Source organism: Cheilinus undulatus, linkage group 1 (genome assembly GCF_018320785.1).
Source record: "Cheilinus undulatus linkage group 1, ASM1832078v1, whole genome shotgun sequence".
NCBI classification, from domain to species: Eukaryota; Metazoa; Chordata; class Actinopteri; order Labriformes; family Labridae; genus Cheilinus; species Cheilinus undulatus.
In genome coordinates this window covers 35,127,716-35,148,961 of record NC_054865.1, presented here as the reverse complement: position 1 = coordinate 35,148,961, position 21,246 = coordinate 35,127,716, and the positions used below count along the sequence as shown (strand labels likewise).

Sequence of the window (21,246 nt, the reverse complement as noted above, 5' to 3'; positions counted from 1 at the left end):
CATTTAGAGACGTTTATCCGTGTATGAAGCTGTGAGGAGTTGCCTTACTGGCAGGGTCAGTGTTGTTGCTTCATTTCAAGTTTCAACTGAAGGTTATAGAAACGCTGAATTTGCTGCGTTAACAAAAATTGTGCATCTGGAAAGCTGAATGTCCTAGAGGCTTTGTTCCTGTAGATCAGTTTTGTTTAACACCATGAGGAGAGGATTAATTCAGATCAATTCAGTTCAAATTCAGTTCAAAAAACTTTATCTCCAGTGGGGCAATTTAAGGCATATAGAGCAGAAGCATTAAAAAAACAGATTTGCAAATATAAAGAAACATAATGAAAAAAAAAATTTAAACCTCTTGTAGAGTATATGCATGTTTAATTTAAAATGAACACTATGGACGGATCAGATAATGACAATTACAGCATTTAAATATATGAACCAAGCAGTAAGAAATTACAAATGATAGACACCCTAGAAACACAGAGTGAATGATTTTGAGTTAATTCTCTTTGGAGTAGGGAAATTTCACTGTTCATCTATTAAAAAATGGAGGAAATTTAGTTTAGAGGAGATAGCCAGCAGTGAAAGACAGCAAAGTAAAGACACTTTGTTTTTTGTCAGGTCACTGTGTGGCTCCCTTGTGTCCTGTTTGTCTCAGAGAGTGGAAGTGGTCCTTGTTCTGGGCTTCCTGCTGGCCGGTGGGGGTTCTGATGCAGCGACGCTCTGAGTCACAATAAGAACACTTCCTTTAGTTTACCAGAGGTACTGCTCCCCCAGGGGAGCATGTTATCGGGGGTTTACCCATAGTGCTTTGTAAACACTTGGAAAGATGAGGTCATTGTTTGTTCCCTTTCATAGATATTAGAGTCCTCCTTCTTTTGTCCTTGTTTTTATTGCCTTTTGAGGTTAGACCATATGCAACAGCTGGATTTATCATTTTACCTGAAAGTTAGCTGTACAGTAACACTACTGATGCTTCACTTTACCTTAAGATTGTGTTTGGGTTATATAAAAATAAATTATTTTATCTGATGATTTGGCATCTAAAAGACATGTTAATTAAATCATTTTGCAGTCCTGGCTTCATAATAAGCAATTTGCAAGCATGTCAGTAATGAATTAAGGCTTTCTATGTTATTAGATTACACAGTGTGATTTGCATAAACACCCGGACAAAAAAGAAAAGAGCTAAATTAAACCCGCAGGTCTTTGAAGTCCAAAATGTTCCCAGCATGGGGGTAGTAGGCTGAGTAACTGGTTATGAGAAAGTCTCACAATAAAAGGGAAAACCGCTGATTATATCATGTACACTTCGACTTTGCGTGAGGGTGTCAAACAGAGACAAGAGGGCCAAAGTGAACAGTGCATCCTCTGCCCCACCTCCTACCAAAATGCTGCTCTACCCCTGTTTAGCGGCCCTGACGTTTGTGGTGCCCATGTGAAGAAGAATGCAAAAAAACTGGAGCACTGAATCGTCCTGTATTTCAGTTAATTGCAGTGGCAAGCCATCACTAATCTAATGAGCTGCTGTTCCTGAGTTGCGTTGTGCCCCCTCTTCTCTCTGCACCCTGAGAGAGTGGGGGTAATTGTGGACCTCAGTTGATAATGAATGATGAGTTTGTTTCACACAATAATAGCAGCGGGGGTTGGGACTTGCTGAATAAGTGGGTCAGTGTGCTGTAGAAAAGGGGATGCGTGGCTGACCCCCTGAAAGGAGCGGGGGGCCTGTTTTGTGTCGTCAGTTGAAAGCTGCATTGTTTTTCATTGAGATGAAATGTGTGGAATTTCATCAAGGTTGAAAAATGTGAGTCATACTTTCTTGGGAAGATATAAATCTGTTTATTTTTGAGTTCTTCCACATTTTGTTGGCAAAGAAGTCTGCACAGTTGGAAGTGGACTTGATGTTTGAGTGTCAGCATGTGATGGTATGCAGAGCATGTGGACAGATGAGGTGCGGTGAGAAAAGGGAAGGTTTGTTTCCAGGAATGTGGGGGTCAGAGTGGAGAATGTGCTCCCTGCAGACCTCCTTCTTCACTAAGCTACAGCTCTGTTACAGTGTGCTGACTCTGACCTGCTGGAGAGGCTCAGATCTTTTCATTTCTGCCTCTTCAGGGTGCAGCGGTTGCATTCCCATCTCCGCAGAGCTCCAGATTGTCAGAGTCAGAGGCTTAAAGAGGCCTGAGCTGAACCCTCCGTTCCTTACTGTAAAGACACAGCCTTGTTCTTATCTCTCCATTTCCAGCTCTTGTTATGTTTCACCTCCAGCCTAAAGCTACAGCGGCCACATTGTTATCACGCTCTCATCTGTAACCTCAATCCCAAATGCTGTACTTTTAATTTCTTAACTCCCCAGTCTCCTCAGAAGAATCTGCAGTGATCTTCTTCTCAGCTAAATGCAGCTCATTTCTAGCCCGTGTCACTGCTGTTCGTATCTCTGCCTGCCTCTCGAGTAATCTCTACCAGCGTGTGAACTGAAGTCTCACTGTCTGATCATCAAACTTCCGTAGCCCGGAGGAGAGTTCCCCCTCAGGCTTGTTTTGAAAGTAAAGACTACTGCATGAGTCTGCGTGTTTGATGATAGCGCTGTATTTCCTGGCGTAGCATTAGGAGCTGATTTAACAGGCGGCTGGAGAGTGGAGGATGGAGACTGAGGGCAACAAGTGAGGGTGGAAATTATGGAGAGATGCCAAAGAATAAAGTCTTCATATGAGTTCAACCTTGAGTTTTTCAAATAGATTGAATGATACTCCATGGATTAATTAATAACATTACTTATTATCAGGAATGAAATACCGATGAGTTATGAAAATCTTTCTTTTCAGTTTTATGAGGGTTACAGCAATATGAAACATCCTGGATTTTTGTTGTCCCTTTAGCTCCCTGCCTTTGGGAGTGATGTTCCCAGAGCGTAATCTGCCAAAACAACTAAAAAAAATCAAGTAAAGTGTGCTTATCATACTGAGATTAGTTCATTTTTAGTGTATTTTCTTGGCAAGTTTAAAGTAGTTTCTCATTTTCACATCTTTTACCACACGTTTGGAAGTTCTGTGCTGTTTTACACCATTTGGTTGTGGAATAATGAATCATTATCCAACTGTTTTATTCATTTGTTCATCATTTTAATGACTCAGTAGTTTTGATCCTGCACTTATATAGCTGACAGCTGACAGGTTCAGGACATGTATCAGAACTTGGTTGTGTAAAATCTGTAGTTAGACGGCAAAGCTGTGGTGTGGGATTTGGATTTGGGCGTTACTTCTCTTGCTGATGGGTTTAGTCAGACTTTGTCTTCTTTGGCCTTTGGCCTGGAAAACTGAAACAGGAGTTTTTTCCCCTTTAGTTCTTTCAGTTGAAATATTATAGAGTCTTTGATTGAGGTTTAGTACTCTGAAGCCGAAGAGTCAGTAAGAATTAAACTCAACAAATCCTACTTTTTTTTTTTTTTTTTTTAAAGATTTATTTTTGGCCTTTTTGCCTTTATTTGATAGTATAGGACAGGGGATAGAGTCGGAAACAGGGGAGAGAGCGGGGAGAGACATGCAGGAAATAGTGCCACGGGCCGGATTCGAACCCGAGTCGCCTGCGTATATGGCATGCGCCTTAACCACTCGACTACCGGCGCGCCAACAAATCCTACTTTTTAATCAGTGCCCTTAAATCGGTGGGATTATTTTAAAGAGACAGTTGTAACATACATGTTGTGTATTGTCTTAAATCATGTTCTTTCATTTTTTTAAGATCTAGTACATGCACAATCCAGTCTTATATTATTCAAACTTTGTAAAAAAAATAAGGACATTTGTGTTTGGTAGATTATGTCTCTGTTGTAACAATGCTTCTTGGCAATAAATCTTATTCTGTTGGAAAGCCTGTTTATTGCCCTTTTAACTGGTGCCACATTGTTAAGGATCATGCATTTGTGGGATGAGCAGCAGAGCTGAGTTTGTGGGTTGTGACCATGAAAAATCTGGTAAATCTTCTCTGCCAATGCCAAACAGCTTGTTCTGCTGTTGGAGGCAATGTGATGGTATGGGGCGGCATCTCCAGCAGTCCTGACCTCAACCCCATTGAACAATTGTGGGATCAGCTTGGGCGCGTTGTTGGCATCAGAGTGATCAACACAACCGCACTGGCTGACTTGCGAGGAATGCTGGTTGAAGAATGGGATGCCAACCCACAATCAGTGTGTGACCAGCATGAGGAGGTACCAGGCTGTTGTGGCTATGTATGGTTCTTTCACACGCTACTGAGGCTCCTGTTTGTTAAATTAATAAACTGTGAAATTGCCAATATCTTATTTTCCTTCAGACTTCAATCATCCAATCCACCAAACAACAACAAACAAAAATCAACAGCAGAAAAAAGTTGCTTGGCATTGGCAGAGAAGATTTGGCAAATTGTTAATGGGCACAACCCACATACTTGGCTCTGCTGCTCATCCCAAAAAATGCATTTTCCTTACAAATTTGGCACCATTTAATTGGGAAATAAACAGATTTTCCAATGGAATAAGATTAATTGCCAAGAAGCATTGTGACAACAAAGAAATAATCTACAAAACACGAAACGTTGGGCTATGTTTGCTTATGGATTAAAAAGTCTTTGCTGAATCACTTCAAAATAAGAGTGTTATGGCCAAATCCCCTTCCCCTCTCCTGTGTTACTTTGAGTAGTTAGTTTGTTATTAAACCACTTGTTTAGAGATATTCTGTTTTACTTGATTGAGCAGCACTCTCTGTTCCTTTCATTTCACCTTTTGCTTTTAGCACAGTTTTGCTTTTTATCCACACCGTCTGGTTTTATGTGACCATTTTTATCCCCAACGAGCTGGATCATAACAAAAAGGCAGGTCATAACAAAAAGGCAGTAGATTTAATTTAACATTTTTAGTTACAGGACACCTCTACTAAAGTGGTGATTAGGACATCACAGACTACAGTTTGTTCCAAATTATTCCCAAGAACTCAAAAAAAGTATATTTTTTTTCAGTGTTATTCTGCACAATCAGTGCTGACTTAAGGAAGTGTCTCTCTGTCTCGTAAAGCACTTCGTGACTTTGACTTTATTTGTACTCTCTAAATAAAGGTTATTATTATCAGGAAAACCTCTTCAGTCCTCTTCAACCAGTCCACTCTGATTAAGTCACTTTAAATGTCTTCAATCCATGTTTTTTGTACAAGGATGGCAGTGGTGGTGTAGCTGTCAACATCTCCTGTTTACAATGTCAACAGTAAAAATCCCCAAAAGTCCAGCTGACAAATTATGGAGGACTCCTGGCAATAACAAAAACAACTTTTTTGAGTAATTCCTTTTTTAAATAACCCTTTTCTTTACTAGAAACCTCATTGTCTTTAGAAGGTTACTATCCTTGTCACCTGGTCTCTTATTTGTGAAATTCCCTGTCATAATCAATCCCTCCCATACACCTATGCTTTGAAAGACAGGACTTTGTTTCCATTTCTCTTAGGTCAAGTCCAAATTTGACCCTCTTTTGACCAAAGAGATACCAGTGTTTCTCAGTTGTCACATTTTAATTTCTACTTCAGTCCTTCTTTTCAGATCAGGTGCTAACTTCAGGTCTCGATTCCTTCTTTATTTGTATTTGTAACTCAAACTAGGTAATGGAAACGTGAACACAAGCTCAAACCGCTAACAATGAACTTTTTTATTCAGATTTCCCCTCAGTTCAGGATCAAAGGCAGTAGTGCTATAACATACAGGAAATTACTTGTATGTCACTCTAGTTGGTCATCAGTTTGATGTTGAAGTTTCATGCTGGAGTAAATAAAAACCATTGAACACAAAATAGAAGTCTAGTGCAGTCACGGTGCTTGTTTATGTGTTGGTGTGTCTTTAGACAGACTTAACAAGAATTAAAAAGGCTTATTTTAGCCTGCCATGCATATTTTAGCATCTTTGCAAAACTCTAATCTCTTTGTTTAGTCTGATGTTGTGGGGACAGAAGTTAATAACTCCTATTTCAATGAGAAGTCATGTAACAACAAATGAGCGTTTTGGTTATTACTCCAGACCAGTCATCTAAAAACAGGAATATCAAACATTTCCCTAACTTGTTGGGCTGTGAATGTGAAAGTATTGTTTGAGAGTATACTAGATGCTTGGGTTAGTGCAGGGACAGTTTAAATCAATTGGCAACAACTGGCCCATAAGAGAATATCATATCTGGTTTGTTGGACACCGAAGGAAATTTAACTGAGCAGATATCTCCTGATAAATTATGTTTTTGTATGAGCTCTGACAGAACAAGAAAAGAGGAAACAACTGTGAGACTGAAAATGTGTTAGTGTGGACTGACAACAGGAAGAGAGAGGAAAATCTCCAGATGAAAGATGGAGAAAGGATATGCGAGAGAAAATCATGTCCCAGTGGAATCCTGCAGGAGCTTCATTTTGTGTCGGACAAGTTTGTCAGAGTTGCTGCTGGTCTGTTTTTATAAGTGAAATCTCAGTATGCATGTTTTTGCAGCTGCAGAAGCAGGAAGTCATGATTCATATTTTCATCCTGGTTTGGAGTACCTGCAGCTTAGTGCAGCAGTCAAACTGGACACGTGAAAAAGCTACAGCTACATCCACTAGTATTGCTTTTGATTTGACGTGCTAACACCACTGATTTCTGTAATGAATAATGACACAAAAAATGTCATTCCTGCAAACTTATTGGTTAAATTGAATCCATATTAAATATACAGTATATATTTGATGTCAGATTCATTAAGTTTCAAAAGGAGCCCATTGTATTTTTGAAGTATCATGTGTGTCAACATGAATGAAATATAATCTCATCTAGTTTAAACATATGAGAGTAGTAACAATGCAGATTCTCAGTAGGAATATTTGCATTCTTATTATGCTTTCTTTCTTTATCCTGTGCCATTCCTTTTGAATGTCAGGGAATGAACATTTTGCAGGGTTTTCCAGGTCGTGTGCGGGGGAAACTATGGGGAAAAAACTCCCAACATGTTTTCATTCAAATAGAGAAAACAGCACATGCAGAGCAGCATTGGGAATGGGGAGGGGTGAATAATAACACATTAGCTGCTGGCTTTGTGAAAAAATTTAATATTTGAGAGAATTAGCTGTCCATATATAGTAACTCTAAAGCCTTAAATGACCCATGTACTCTTGTAGGGGAACACAGAGGGTCTCTGATCCCAGGTTTAAACCCAGTGGCCTGCAGCTGAGCAATAAGTACGAGAGCTAATGAACAGTGGTTTTATGAATTTTCTGATACTGATTGTATTATTCTGTATAAAGCAGTTCATGAGAATATAGGAATAACACAGAAAATGATCCAAACACTGCTCTGTTGTGGATTTCTGTTGCTGATGTCTTGCGGTTTTGTTTCTTTTTACACAATCAGCTCTTATGTTATGCTGGAAGCTGATTTAGTAGGAATAAGTGAGAGAGCCAAGATTTCACCACAGCACACGACCTGCACATACTTTACTTTCAACGTTTGTACCAGGCTTCAAAGACTGCACAATGTTGGTTAATGTGCAACTTTAGACAAACAGTTTGAGTACACACAAGGACCCAAGGCAAACTTTGAGTTTGGGCTGAGGAGGAAAATTACATGCACTATTACTATTTCTTAGTGTTATGTTGTTGTAAAACACTGCAGTCTGCTTTTCTGAGAGAAACATATTACACAAATTATTGTCTAATGGCTAATAAAGTAAGCTTTAGTTATGCATTAAATCAATTATTAACATTCATCTTTTAAAATATAAAGAATGAAAACATGTTTACAGAACCTGATATGGAACCTAAAAACTAATGTTGTAATATATACAAAATTTAAATACTTTTAATGCATGTTTAGTAACAATAAAGATGAAATTTAACTGTCTGTCCCACAATTAAAGACAAGTTAATCAATCCTCAAGCCGTTTTAACACTTCACTTCACAGACGTCTGTGTTGTTACCGCTTCCTGTCCCCCTTCCTCCTGCGCAGCAGCGGGGTCCCCCTCTCTTCCAGCTGGGTGACTCTGCACATGTTTAGAAGTGGCATGACCCATTGTGGGAAATGGGACAGGCAGAGGGGCGGATTTGTTGTTCATGTTGTTGACATGGAGCACAATCCTGACACATTTCATCAATGCTTTATTATTGTAGGGAAAGCTGTGTTTGCCCCATATGCTGCTCAGCCCCCTTTTTACATTCATGAGCTTCCAGCCAATCAAATAACGGTAAAAGTAAAAGGAGTAGTCGCAAGGTTACTGAATGTTTCATGTGCAAGAAAGTGGAGGTCATATTAGCTGTGCTTATGAGCTGTTTAAGAAAAAAAAAAATCAACACTTAGAAGCTGCTGCAACAAACTGTAAAAAATGTCTCAGACCAGCACATATGCATATGTATCAGCCAGAAAACTGGACTTCTGTCTGGGTATAACAAGTTGTGGTTTTGGAGATGGTAGTTCATGCTGCAGAATAATTTTGCTGCACTGTACTAAGAGGTATTTCCACTTTAGAATAGCTTTATAAAACTCTTACATAACATTTGCAACGTGTGTAATTTTGATTTAGTCACTGTAAAGACTTACTTTATTTATCTACTCCTTGTTTTCTTATATCCTCATTGGTTTGGCTAATCCTCAAAGCTAACCAGTGTTATTACAGTGGATTTGGCTGTATCGATTGTACACAGGGTTTCTCGTTCCTTGAACCAAACAAAGCGACCCAGTGAGGCAGAGATGAGGGTGGCTCTGTGGTGACAGGAGAAACAGGTCCGACTGGCCCGTCACCACTCAGGCAGGGAGGCACCCGGCACCTTTCTAGTACAGGATGTGCCTCTATTCAAGTAGGCTGATGACCAGGCAAGCACACCAATGAGTGCCTTTCACATTTGTCACAAAGGAAATTACTACGGTGGGCGGACTTGAGTTTTTAAGTTGTCCACTTATTTAAAAAAGCACATTTAAGTTGAATTGAATCCAAAAACTGTATCATGAAAAGCTCATAACAACTTAAATCTGCTCTATAACTTCTTTCTAGTCATTCTCTGGGAATCCTTTGATATATTACTGTCAAAGAGGCTCACACTTTTTATCTTCCTCATCCTGTAATCTTACAAAAAAGGTGTCTCCTGAGGTCATTTTTTAACAGTTTTTAGTTCTGTTGTTTGTACAACACATTTCTCTGTGCCTTCTTTCATCAGGGTGTCACTGAGTGTGATGCAGCTGAGTCAGTCAGTTTTCAAGGCCTGCTGCCACATACTTGGATGTAAGAGTTGGGATTGATTAACCTTTCACAATTTTAACACCTTAAACATCCAAAACGAAAGCTTTTTAAATCTGCTTTGCTTTATAGTGAATCAGTAAAAGATTTTTCTGTTATCCTCTGTATTCCTACACCGATAGGTGCACAAGTGCAGTCATACCTGAGAGAAACATGAAATTGACTAACCGGTTTCCTGACATTCCACCTGTCCAAAAAATCCTGTTTCCAAACAAACTTTTGCGAGTCTGTTGTCTACAGGTGCTGTCGTTCGCTGGAAGGGTGTCATCTTAGCTGAAACCTGTTATCTGTCAGACTGATTGTCCCGTTGTTGTCAGTTTTCTTTGTCTTTGTTTCCTTCTGTCTCACTGAACTGTAATTCTGTTTATCTTTAGGTCTTTTTTTGCTAAGCTCTTTGCCCTGAAATGTCAAAGCCAAAGCCCACACTTTATCCTTACACAGGGGGCTCACAGGACTCCCTGTTAACTCTAGCACTGCCATGTTGTTACAAGTGCAAACTAACACAGTATAAACCTGGATTGACAGCATTAGAGCTGGTCTAAGGATATGACTGAAACCTATGTCACTGCAGCACATGAGGCTGCACTGTTAACCTCTTACCCCTAGCAGGGTAAGAGGTTAACAGGCCCCCCAACAGCAGAGCGAATGAAAGTTCTGATATAGTTGCCTCCATCTGTGGTTTATTATATAGAGGAGGATACTTTATTCTGCTTCCCCACAGCAACAAAACACAGGTGAAGACACTCAAACACTTAAAGTTTTTTGTAGCATCATGCATTTAAAAGAAGTCTTATACGCTCCATCATGCATTGTTGTTCCACTTTCTGTTGAGTGTCACAGACTCCTGCTCTCTTTGTGCTGAACACCTCGTGTCTCGTTCTGATCTACAGAGCAGCACAGCAGTGGTGCGTGAGAAGGCTGAAGTGGAGGCAGCTAAGGGTGCAGCGGAGGGTCAAGCTGAACGGCTAACCCAGGAGGCCGAGCGGCTACGCAGGCGGGCACAGGAGCTGGAAAATGAGGTGGCAAAACTGAACCGCATCATTGATGAGGCCAAGCTCCAGGAGAGCAGACTGGAGGATAAAGTTAGCCGTCTGGAGGTGAGGGGTCAAGATGTTCAGAGAGACCACCAGTCATAGAACAGAAAGTTGTGCTATTTTTTTACACTAGGGTGACCATATTTTTAATCCTCCAAATAGAGACACTTAATTTTTACCACAAACCTGCATATATGAGCAAATGGTAAGTGATTTTTTTTGTCAGTGCAGGTCTTGACATAGAGAATTTGTGGTCTTCGCTTAGAAAAAAAGTTTTAAACAAGGTATAATCTTTCCCTACTAATATAGCTAAATAGCTATATAACTTGAGGTTCTTTGCACAGATGACCTCCTGAGCAGCCTGTTGAAGTTACATGTCACCAGCATTTACCTTACTTGACTTTGTATGTTGGAAAAAACTGAAAATACACAAAATGCAGCATGCTCTTTACGTGAAGAACGTTTTTCCTCTCCTGGAGTTCTGAACCAACTTCCATTGTAGCATGACAGCTAGTCTACCTGTTGTTCCGTAGCAGGTCTACTCGGTGCACCGAGGTTGATTGGCACATGTACCGATAGATCAGGAGTGAGCTTTGACTTACATCAGTTATGTTTTTCTACTGGTCAAATAGCAGCTTTCATGATAACGACAATGATTGCAATTTATACAGACCATTCAGAAAAAGTGTTGCAGACCTGCTGCATGTTGCAAGGTTTTGGTATTTTCCTATTTCCATTGGCTAAAATCAAGACAGGGGTTGTTCAAAAACAGAACATATTGGTGTTTTATAGATTTTATAGATTTTAGTCACAACACAGGACACAAAGCCTGAAAACAGGACCGTCCCAGACAAATCAGGACACATAGTCACCCTATACAATGTACATGCTGTGGTTCTGCTGCATATCTAGCGCATTATGTGATATGAAAGTCTTACATGTCTACTTAACAGAGAGACAAGAAACATCTAGAAGAATCTTTGGCTGAAATTAGGGAGCAAGAAGAGGAGATGTCACGTGCCAACCGCGCATTGACCATTCGATTGGAGGATGTGCAGGTAGGATCAACACTACTAACGCTTCATGCAGAAAAAATGTTGATGTCTATCACTGGCAGGATCAAATCTTTAACATTGTCTCTTTCTATAGAGGAACTTGACCAAACTGAGCCTCGAACATAAGGAGCTGGAGGAGAGGTTACTTGAGGAGAGGGCTCAGAAGGAGCAGTTCAAGAACATGAAGAATGACATCGAGGATGAGAGGAGGTTGCTGGACCGTACAGTGGAAAAACTCCAGAGGGAGGTGGGTGGATTTAGGGTTGTAGCACGCAGCCAAAGATCCCTGCTAACATCTGTACATGTAGTCTTAGATGGTTGGCTATTATTGCTTCAACTGCTATTTTGTTTATGTTTTAAAATATTGATTTAAGATATTTTCAGGCATGCATTTCTGACAATTTCTGGAAATCTTAATATATATGCACCTCACAGTGGTGGACTATTCTGTCAGAGGGGGGAAGTTGCCAATCTTAGGAGGTTAAACATGGTATTAAAAGAACAAGAAAGTGGCATATTAAGCAACAGAGTCCACTATATGATGGCAAAACAACCATTTTTGCCTTTTTATTGATGCTTCCTGTAGTTTGGCTCACTCACTTATCTAGCAGTTTAATCACATGCATGCACTGGTTGCATGATATGAGGGTCCATGCCCCTCCTGCTCACTTGTGAATTCCCTGAATATTTCCTGCTGCTTTCTTACATCAACTCAGGGGAGACTAAGCTATTTGTTTTTACACATGCTACTCACCAAAGTTTGTGCAGGTGTAAAAGTGCTAATATTAAAATAAGTAAAAAAATTGCTGATTTGCTCCTGGGAATCTTGTTTTCTTGTTAAAATGATAGAAAAATGCTCAGATAGAAATAAAATGCTATTTGTGAGCAGGTGTGCATCAGGTAGAGATAATTTTGGGTCTAAAAAAAGTTGGATTAAAAGGATTATTGTTCAGTATAAGTAGATTTCTCACATTTTTTTCTGTTTTTGCCTCTCCTTACTGTGCCTGAAGATGAATGATATTGTAGATGCATCCCAGTCGTCCACTCGGGAGCTGCAGGAGCAGATTGATATTTATAAAGAGAAGAACCGTCGGGAGCTGACAGAGCTGCAGAGGCTCCTGAAGGAGCGAGGACTGGAGCTGGAGAAGTACCTGCTGGTCACCAAAACTCTGCAAGAAGAGGTACAGTCAGACATACCCATCTAATCTAGTGTAACGGTCATGCATTTGAATGCTGAGAATACTTTCATGGTGAGTGGTCAAATCAAAGCCTTCATTAAGAAGCCTGACTGAGTCCTATCAGGCAGAACAGCAGATGAGGAGCCATTGTTCTGACTCAGACCCCTCCCTCAATATCATCCTCTGCTTTTAGAGAGCGATGTCACCACTTAGGTATTTCATCTATGCCCCTCAAACATAGAGAGTGTTTGTTGCAGAGAAGTAGGGGAGAAGAATAAACCCTTTGATGTCCTTTAAGAGAAATGTATTATTAATAAAATAACAGTTTAGGGTAGTGGTTCAACCAGGGAGCCCTCCATGTGGTTTAAATTTACACAATTAAAATAACAATGCAAGTGAGTGCTTGGAATGTTAAGAATGTTTTTATTTAAGTAGGATTGAATGAATATTAATGACATTGTTGGAAAGATCTTGGCATATATTCTTTAATGTGTCCAGCAAACATTTATTCAGTGAGGTGGGACTGTTGACCTTGTATTAACTGTGACCACACAAAAACATTTTTATACCTCACTGAAAGCACAAAGGCTTTGTTCCTGTCTCACTCTAAAAACTTCCATGATGAACACTGTGTGCTTAGTGCATAAATTTCAACAGCTTAGTGTTGTCTCACATCAAACAAGCTTCTTCAACATGATGAATTACAGCCAGACTATTATTATAAACACTTCAGCAAAACTGTCTTTTGCAAAAGTGTTTGTCGCTGCTGTTTTTGTTTGAACTTCGTCAAACTAAACTTATTTCAAATGTCCAGACATGAAAAACACCTTTATTTTAGGACACTTGTGGTGTCTGCATCCACTTTAAACAAAACAAGCAAGCACAACTCCAAGCACTCTGCTCAAAGCCCTGATTGGTAGAGAGCTGCAGTGATGGTTGTCCCTCTGGTACTTTGTCCCATCTCCGTACAGGATCTTTGGAACTCATTCACGCTGATCATTGGGTTCTTGATCATCTCTCTAAAAACAGCACCCCCCCCAGTTTTGCCAAGCAGCCATTTCTTGGAAGTCCTGGTTGTGCCAAACTTCTTCTACTTGAGAATTATAGAGGCCAGTGGGGCTCTTAAGAACTTCAGTCTAACAATTTTTTTGCAGCCTTCTCCAGATCTGAGCATTGCAAGAATCCTGCCTCTGAGCTCTACAGGCCGTTCCTTTGACCTCATGGCTTTGTTTTTGCTCTGATATAAATTGTCAGCTATGAGGCCTTCTGTAGAGAGGTGTGTGCCTTTCCAAATCATGACCAACCAATTTATTTTACCACAGGTGGACTCCAATCAAGAAGTAGAATAATCTCAGCAATGATCCAGAGAGATGGGAGGAACCTGAGCTAGATTAAAAGTGTTTTTCAAAGGGTTTGAATACTTATGTAAATGTGAAATTTCAGTTTTGGATAAATTTGCAAAAGTTTCTAAAATTCTACTTTCACTTCGTCATGATAGTTTACTAAGTGTAGAGTGATATGAAAAAATACTTCCTCTGTAGGATCAGGCTGCAACATAACAAAACTGAAAAAAGTGAAGAGGGTTTGAATAGTCTCTGTATGCACTCTATGTAAGGACATGCCCTTTTTTCCTGTCTCTGTCCATGCTGGTATATCTTTGTCCATCTGTTGATCAGGAAGTGAAGTATGTCACTGTGGTGATATCATTGTTGTTAAAGCTGTGCCGACAGGATTCACATCCTCCACCTCTCTGAGTCTGGACTGAGCCTTAGTGAGGCCTTTTTTCCAGCTGCTCCGTGGCTGCGTATGGACTTTTTCTTTGAAAGCATTTTTATATCATAGTTCTTGCCAGAGAGAGCAAATGCACCAATTTATTTACCGGCAGATTTTGGTATAGCTTACAGGGCCTCAGAGATGATGCCTGATTATCCCTTGACAACTTTTATCACATCTTTGTATGCTAAGTAGCATGACTTAAATTGGGCCCTACTTGAGTATTTACATGATTAAATATGAAAAAACCTGCACTAATGGCTAAATATTTGTCCTGGGTGAGAAACAAATGTGGGTGATGAATTTTTATTGTCCATGCTCAAAGCAGTGGGGGCAGCTTTCCAGCTGTGGGGGTACTGCTGCTGAATGCACTCAGGGGAAAACAATAGGTGCGCTCGAGTCATTAGTCACTCTTGGGAACCACAGAATAATTTCCCTAAACAACAACTAAATTGTTCATCATTACTACTGTGGTAATGCTTGATAAAGAGAGAGAGGTCAAGTATAACAGGGAGGTCAATCTAAACAGAGGGCAGGTTTTGATACTTACAGTACTTACTGTATTATAATTTGTTACATGTTCTAATGAGATTCCAACCTATAAAAGGCCAGATTAACTAATGAGCAGGAATAAAACAAAGGGAAATATTGTCTAGGTTTTAAAATAAGTACATATGCTCTAATAAGTAAACAAGCAGGGAAAAGTTAGTATTTTTCAAGTGTTTAATACGTCATGTATTTTGTTTTAGTTGTCGCGTCGGGAGGAGGAACTGCGACAGTGTCAGAGGGAACGAGACGACGCTGTGCTGAAAGAGAAGACGCTGGAAAGAAAGGTTCATGACTTGGAGTTGGAAGCTGAGACAAAAGCCACAAAAGAAGACAAATCTCGACAGCTCAAGCTCATGGAGGTACAAATTAAATCAATGCTCTATCATTAGTTAAAAAGGTGATCTCAGCTCCTTTCAAAGCCCTTAAGTCAAACATGAGGACTACTTAAACACCTCGTTACCCCTCAGCTGACTAACATTAATATTAGTAGATAACAGCTTCATATAGCAGGTGAAAGTGTAAATGTTAGTGCTTGGTAACTACAAATAGCCCCAGAGAACTCATACACTGTACAGCCAACACAGACTCTTACCTTCAGGCTGCAGATACAGGTCTCTACTTTTTAAGACAAAATGTGGCGTGTCAAGCTTTGAATCTACTTCAGTCAGACTCGTTAAGGCCTGTACTAGTCAAGGGTGCAAATATTAATTTATTTATTCATTATCTGACTGAAGCTTTTTCTCACTGATTGTGTTCTAATTGTTAAAAACCAACATAGGTCACATGACCAATACCCTTGGTACCGTTATTTACTCACCTTTTTTTATTGTTAAAAAATGTAATTAAATTAAAGAAAAAACATTTAGTGTTTCTCAAGTGCAAATAGAGCCTGAGTCAAGTGGAGGGAGAGGGTAGGAGGGAAGTAGACAGTCTGGTAGTTGTTTTATGTTTGGGGCTACAGGACTCACGGTGGGCTCACTTAAGTTTGTTGCACCCTTGGCAAGCACATATTGATGGTACACTTGTGTGTTTACTGGTATTCAAGGCTGACATATGTTTGATACTGTTGATTTTTACAGCTATAAATATTGTCAGAAGGTTTCATATCTGCTGATACTGATATGCCGATAATATCCTGCATCCCTAGTATTTAAGCTGTAGTGTTGCTTCATTCCCAGACAGCTGATCATTCGCCCATCTTAATATATACTATGTATATGCTTCTACACAATAAGATTTCAAATGCACTAAAGTTGTTTGAATTGGATTTTGCAGGACAGGATTGCTCAGCTGGAGTTAGACCTCGATGAGGAGCGTCAGAGTGGAGACCAGCTGATGGACAGGATAGACCGAGGAAGAGAGCAGGTACAACGCACACTCTCACACACAAGTACTCAACACATTCTCATTATCAGCGCTCACCTGTGTCAGTAACCTGCCATCCATGTTCACTTTAGTTCACAAAGACATGTTTCTTGTCCCATCTCAACCTGTTCATGATCTCCTGTTGCTCTGTCCTACACTTCTAACTTCATGAATCACTCATCTCTGAATGAAACCAACAAGTGCCTTACTGAAAAAAATAAACAGATTTAGTGTTGAAAAGTCACTCCCTACATTCCCTGTAGATAAAGTGGACAGGTTATTGCTTTGTAAGATGATCTTGTATTATCATTCAGTTTGGCGGCTAGCCAGCATCGCCTTAAAGCGTCCATCCAATTTTCATGCTGCAGCCACAAAAGAGCCTTCTCAATGCAGCAACTGAGCCAAAATATGCGAGCTGCCAAATGTCTCAAGTTTTCAGGTTGTGGAGTTCACTTGGAAGTAATGCTCATTAGCTTCATCTTGAGAACAAATCCAGCTCTTGTGCTTGAAGTCAGTTTTTATATCCTCAGTGAATGCTCCAGTTTTCCTTCCTTCCTGATAAAGCTGCTGACGGAGGCACTGCGGAGTAAGATTTAGATAAAGTATGTGCACTTTTAAGATCCTTGTTTGTTCATGGGAGAGTGCTTACTAATCAGACAGAGGATGTTGTTTCTGGTATTTCTGTAATAACACAAACCCTGCAGATTTTATGCAAGTGTTTTTATATTTTAACCCCCTTTATATTAAATTGAAAATGATGAGATCCAAAGACAATCCTCTAAGATTTGGCCTGGTTACAGGTCCCTTTCAGTCTAAAACTGACACAGTTTCAAAGGTTGTGACAGGAATTTGAAATCAATGTGTGTAGCTACATCAAGAGAGGCTTAATGTGTTTGAGTTGAGTATTTAAATCTCCTTAAATGGTTTCCCTTTTAAAAAATTCCTGGCAGCGAGAGAAGAGTGGCATTGTGACAAAGTGGCATTGGTTCAGCATGAGGCTGAGGTCGGTCGTCAAGGCAACACTCGAGCTTTGTGCAGTTGGAGCGGAGTAGGTTGAGTGTTAGTGGTGTGTGTGCTCTAATGTCTGTGGGAAGTAGGGTGGGGGTGTATGGTTATGGGGTGCAGGGGTGGTGGTGGGGTTGCAGCAGCGGCAGCAGGAAGAACACCTGCGTCTCTCCTGGCACCAGGTGCTCCTCTCCTGTCTAAATGAGAGTAATCTCTCCTCCTCTCTCCTGCCGTCTCTCACAAAGCAGATTAGTTTCGCTGTATGTTCCAGTCTGCTGATTCAGCTCCCTCAAGCACTGCGCCGGGTGCACCAGTTATAGAGGCCATCGTTCATCAGAGCAGCACACTGTCACACACTAATTGGCATAAAATATCACCAATTCTGAGCTCCCCTCTCCAAGAAAGAACCATCAACTCTGTATCGATTAGTTTTCATCCTTCTTCCTCCTTTTGAACCCACTGAACACAAATGTCTGTGCAGTGGGGCCTCTGGGCTGATTTTGTGTTCAGTGAGAGGATTTATGATGGCAGCATCAACATTAAAGAAAAGTTTGTGATATAAAATTATTTATTTTATTAAGGGATATTTTAAACTTCCAAATAAAACTAGTAAACCTCAAACATTATTGATAGATGTTTTAAAACAAGGGCAACAAAAACGTGCTCTAGAAACCATATATTGGGCAATTTCTCGATTTTAATTTTCGAAACATGCAAGTAAACCCCTACACACACTGCCTAACTCACACATACAGTGCCTATAAAAAGCAATCATGCCCTTGGCTGTTTTACCCTTTTGTTGATTTTATAAATCAATCATGGTCAATATAATTTGGCTTTTTTGACAAATATATTACAAAAAACTTTAATGTCAAAGTGAAAATGGATTTCTGCAAATTAATGTCAATTAAATAAAAATATATAAGCTATAATAAGTATTATTATATTATAACTGATAATTTTTATGTTTTTGTTCAGTTGATATAACTAATCTGTTTTCAAGTTGAGATTAGTTTTTCTTGTCAACAAAACTAAATTATATCAACTATGATTGGTTTTTAAAATCATTAAAAGTTAACAATATTCAAGGGGGATAATACCTTTTATAGGCACTGAATATATATATGTCTGCAAACATTACAAATGAAAAAGAAATTTGCAAACTTTAGAAAGTGCTCTCACTTTTAGGGTAAAAAGTGCTGTTATCATTAGTTTATCAATGACTGTGAACCTCCAGAGTTGACTGTCTTCATATGAGCCTGATTAAACCACATTCGTCATTCTTCTTACTCAAGACTCTTTAAATAAACACCCTAAAATAAATCACAACAATAGCCACAAAATCTTAAAATAACAAATTTTTTTATGTTCAAAACCAGTCACATGCAAATGTATTATTAAATCTATAAAATGTCTTCTAAAGCACACCTTTATACATTCTTTAATCAAACTTCTGTCATTAATTTTTGCATCACAGCCCTGTTTCACTGAGAGTTGACTTTCAGGAATGGAATGCACCCGAACCTGAAAATCCAGTCTGCTAATTGAGCGAGGCCGTCTCGGCATTAACTCCCCTATTGTTTAGTGTTTTGACTCATGGATGCTGCAGTGTTTTCTACGCTGTGTGAGACTCAGACAGTGTCTGATAATAATTGTGGTCAGACTGTGCAGCGATGACAGTGTCTGGACTCGGTTTAACAGGTGGAGCAGATGAGGAATGAACTCCTGCAGGAGAGGGCTAGCAGACAGGACCTGGAGTGTGACAAGATGGCTCTGGAGAGACAGGTACACACTCTCCTGTCTGCAGGAAAACTACTACACAGTGTCATTGTACAAAGTCAGAACAAACCAACGACTCATCTCATTCATGTTTCTTTTCATTGATTTCATTAGATTGTAGCCATTCTCATATCAATATCTAGTTTCACAGATGTTCAGTGTTCAGCAAATAAGCCTAAATGCCTTGGTAAAAACCTTACCGTGTCTTTTCTTCATGACCTCTCCAGAATAAAGACCTAAAGAGCAGAGTGTCTCATCTCGAGGGCTCCCATAAATCCAACAAAGAGGGCCTGGTAGCGCAGCTGGAAGGTCGCATACAGGAGCTGGAGGAGAGGCTGGAAGTAGAAGAAAGGTGAGATGAAGGCTCCAACAGTGAATAGAGATGAGCTTCTGTGCTTGTTAAGGGATGAAGGACTGAAACTTGCGTAAAATTTAGATGCAAAACTTTCACACTGATGAATTCAGGTGTAAGTTCATGTGGGAGGTAGAAGCACATTTGTGAATTATTCCTACCAGTAAGTATTGAGATTTTGAGTCCTTGCAAGTCACTTTTAGATATTTCCCCACTTGTAAGTTCTTCAGATTTTACATGATCAGACTGGCATTTCAATTTTTGAAAACAAAAATTGATGTTTGAAAAATTATGTATGAAGATTGATCATGCTGCATGTGTCTCAGGGAGCGAGCCAACCTGCAGCTGGTGAACCGCAGACTGGAGAGGAAGGTGAAAGAGATGATGATGCAAACTGAAGAAGAACACAACTCCATGCTGGACCAAAAGGACCAAGTATGTATGAAACACTCTGATTATGGTCATTCATTTACTACAGACCCCTCAGTAAAAGTAGGTTCTTACATATATAGTTTTAAGGTTTTTGTTTTATCATTGTGTCATACATACAATCATATGCCCAGCCCTTCCCATACGGGGAGAGAAAGTCGGGGAAGACATGCACGAAACAGCACCGAGAGTGGGAATCTATGTCTTTAGCATCTGTATGTGGGCTCCTGCTCTACCAACTGAGCTAAAGCAGGGCCCATGACACCAAGAATTTAACTTAACCAGAATTGGAGTGCACAGTAGTTATTCTATTGTCATGGAACAGAAGAGAAGAGGAGACAAACTGTAAACTTGTTAAACTGACTATCTTGTCTTCTTTTCCAGACTTTTGAGACAAACTTAACAAGTTTAAACAAATCAAATTTAAACCGCCTTTCCTTTTATTTCTCAACAAGTGACTGCAGTATGTCAGGGTTTTCACAAGCCATTTGATGAAGCAATAACTCTCTTAGATCATCATATTTTGTATAGTGCAAAAGAATATAGGACTCACAGTCTGCCTCAACTCACAACTGTTTTACCTTAAATTATTTTTGAATTGTCAGACCTCAGTGGCCAGAGGAAGAATACCAGATCTTAACTCTGCAATCACAGAGTCCTCTACATAAATGAGATATGATGTGTTTATATTGAGGCATACAGTACAGTTTATTTAGCACATATGTCATGAGTTTTGCTTTGGTTTGGACAAAACATTTTCATGCCATTTTTCTTCAAACTTAATCAAAAGCTACTCTTTCACTGAATATTACAACTTAAGTTATTCCTGTAGATACACAACATATCCACTCCCTAAAAAAATCAAGTAAAGCTTATTTGCTCATGGAGAATTATTTACTTTACTCAATAGGATTACTTTTTAGTTGAGTCTGTCCTCAGACATTTTGATCATTCGAGTCCACAATCTGATCATTTAACGTATTTTTAATGTTTTTAAGTGTCAGTAGTTCAACCAGGAGAGACTTAATATGAGTTTTAAAATAATTTATCTTACAACTTTTAATGAAAGAGAAATGTGCCATGTCTTTGCCCATTAGACTCCATCGTGAAGACTTCATGTTCTTGTAGGGGTAGTGAGGCAAATGGCAGGAGTAGGATACCCCTCATGGAGTCTTGACACTTATGGTGGTGTTGATGAGGGAGGCAGGATCAGATGAGGTGTAGACCTATGAGAAGCTGTCCAGGAAACCAATGAGGTGGCTTGAGGGAGGAGACTAAGGTATGAAGGATGAGATGAGCAGAAACCCTGTGAACCACCCCAGCCTCCACACTGAAACGACAGGCTCAATCAGATTTAGAATGACAGGTGCATGATGATTGGACAAACAAGGTTGTGGCCGAATCTGGTTGTCTTAATACTTAAGAAAGTGAACGCCAATTATCAGCTGATCACCAGAGCCGGAAGAGAGAAAGAATGGA

General features: G+C 39.7%; 1 protein-coding gene across 2 annotated transcripts in view; it reads left to right on the top strand.

Moving 5' to 3' along the window:
• The window catches only part of cgnl1 (cingulin-like 1), a 37,595-nt gene that overhangs the window by 14,133 nt on the left and 2,216 nt on the right, over window positions 1-21,246 (top strand). For both annotated transcript variants that reach the window (XM_041783611.1, XM_041783604.1), the window contains exons 9-17: window positions 10,139-10,345; window positions 11,236-11,340; window positions 11,432-11,584; window positions 12,348-12,518; window positions 15,038-15,196; window positions 16,113-16,202; window positions 18,909-18,992; window positions 19,214-19,338; window positions 19,665-19,773. In XM_041783611.1, the coding sequence (XP_041639545.1) occupies window positions 10,139-10,345; window positions 11,236-11,340; window positions 11,432-11,584; window positions 12,348-12,518; window positions 15,038-15,196; window positions 16,113-16,202; window positions 18,909-18,992; window positions 19,214-19,338; window positions 19,665-19,773 (1,203 nt within the window). The remainder of the gene's footprint in view (window positions 1-10,138; window positions 10,346-11,235; window positions 11,341-11,431; window positions 11,585-12,347; window positions 12,519-15,037; window positions 15,197-16,112; window positions 16,203-18,908; window positions 18,993-19,213; window positions 19,339-19,664; window positions 19,774-21,246) is intronic.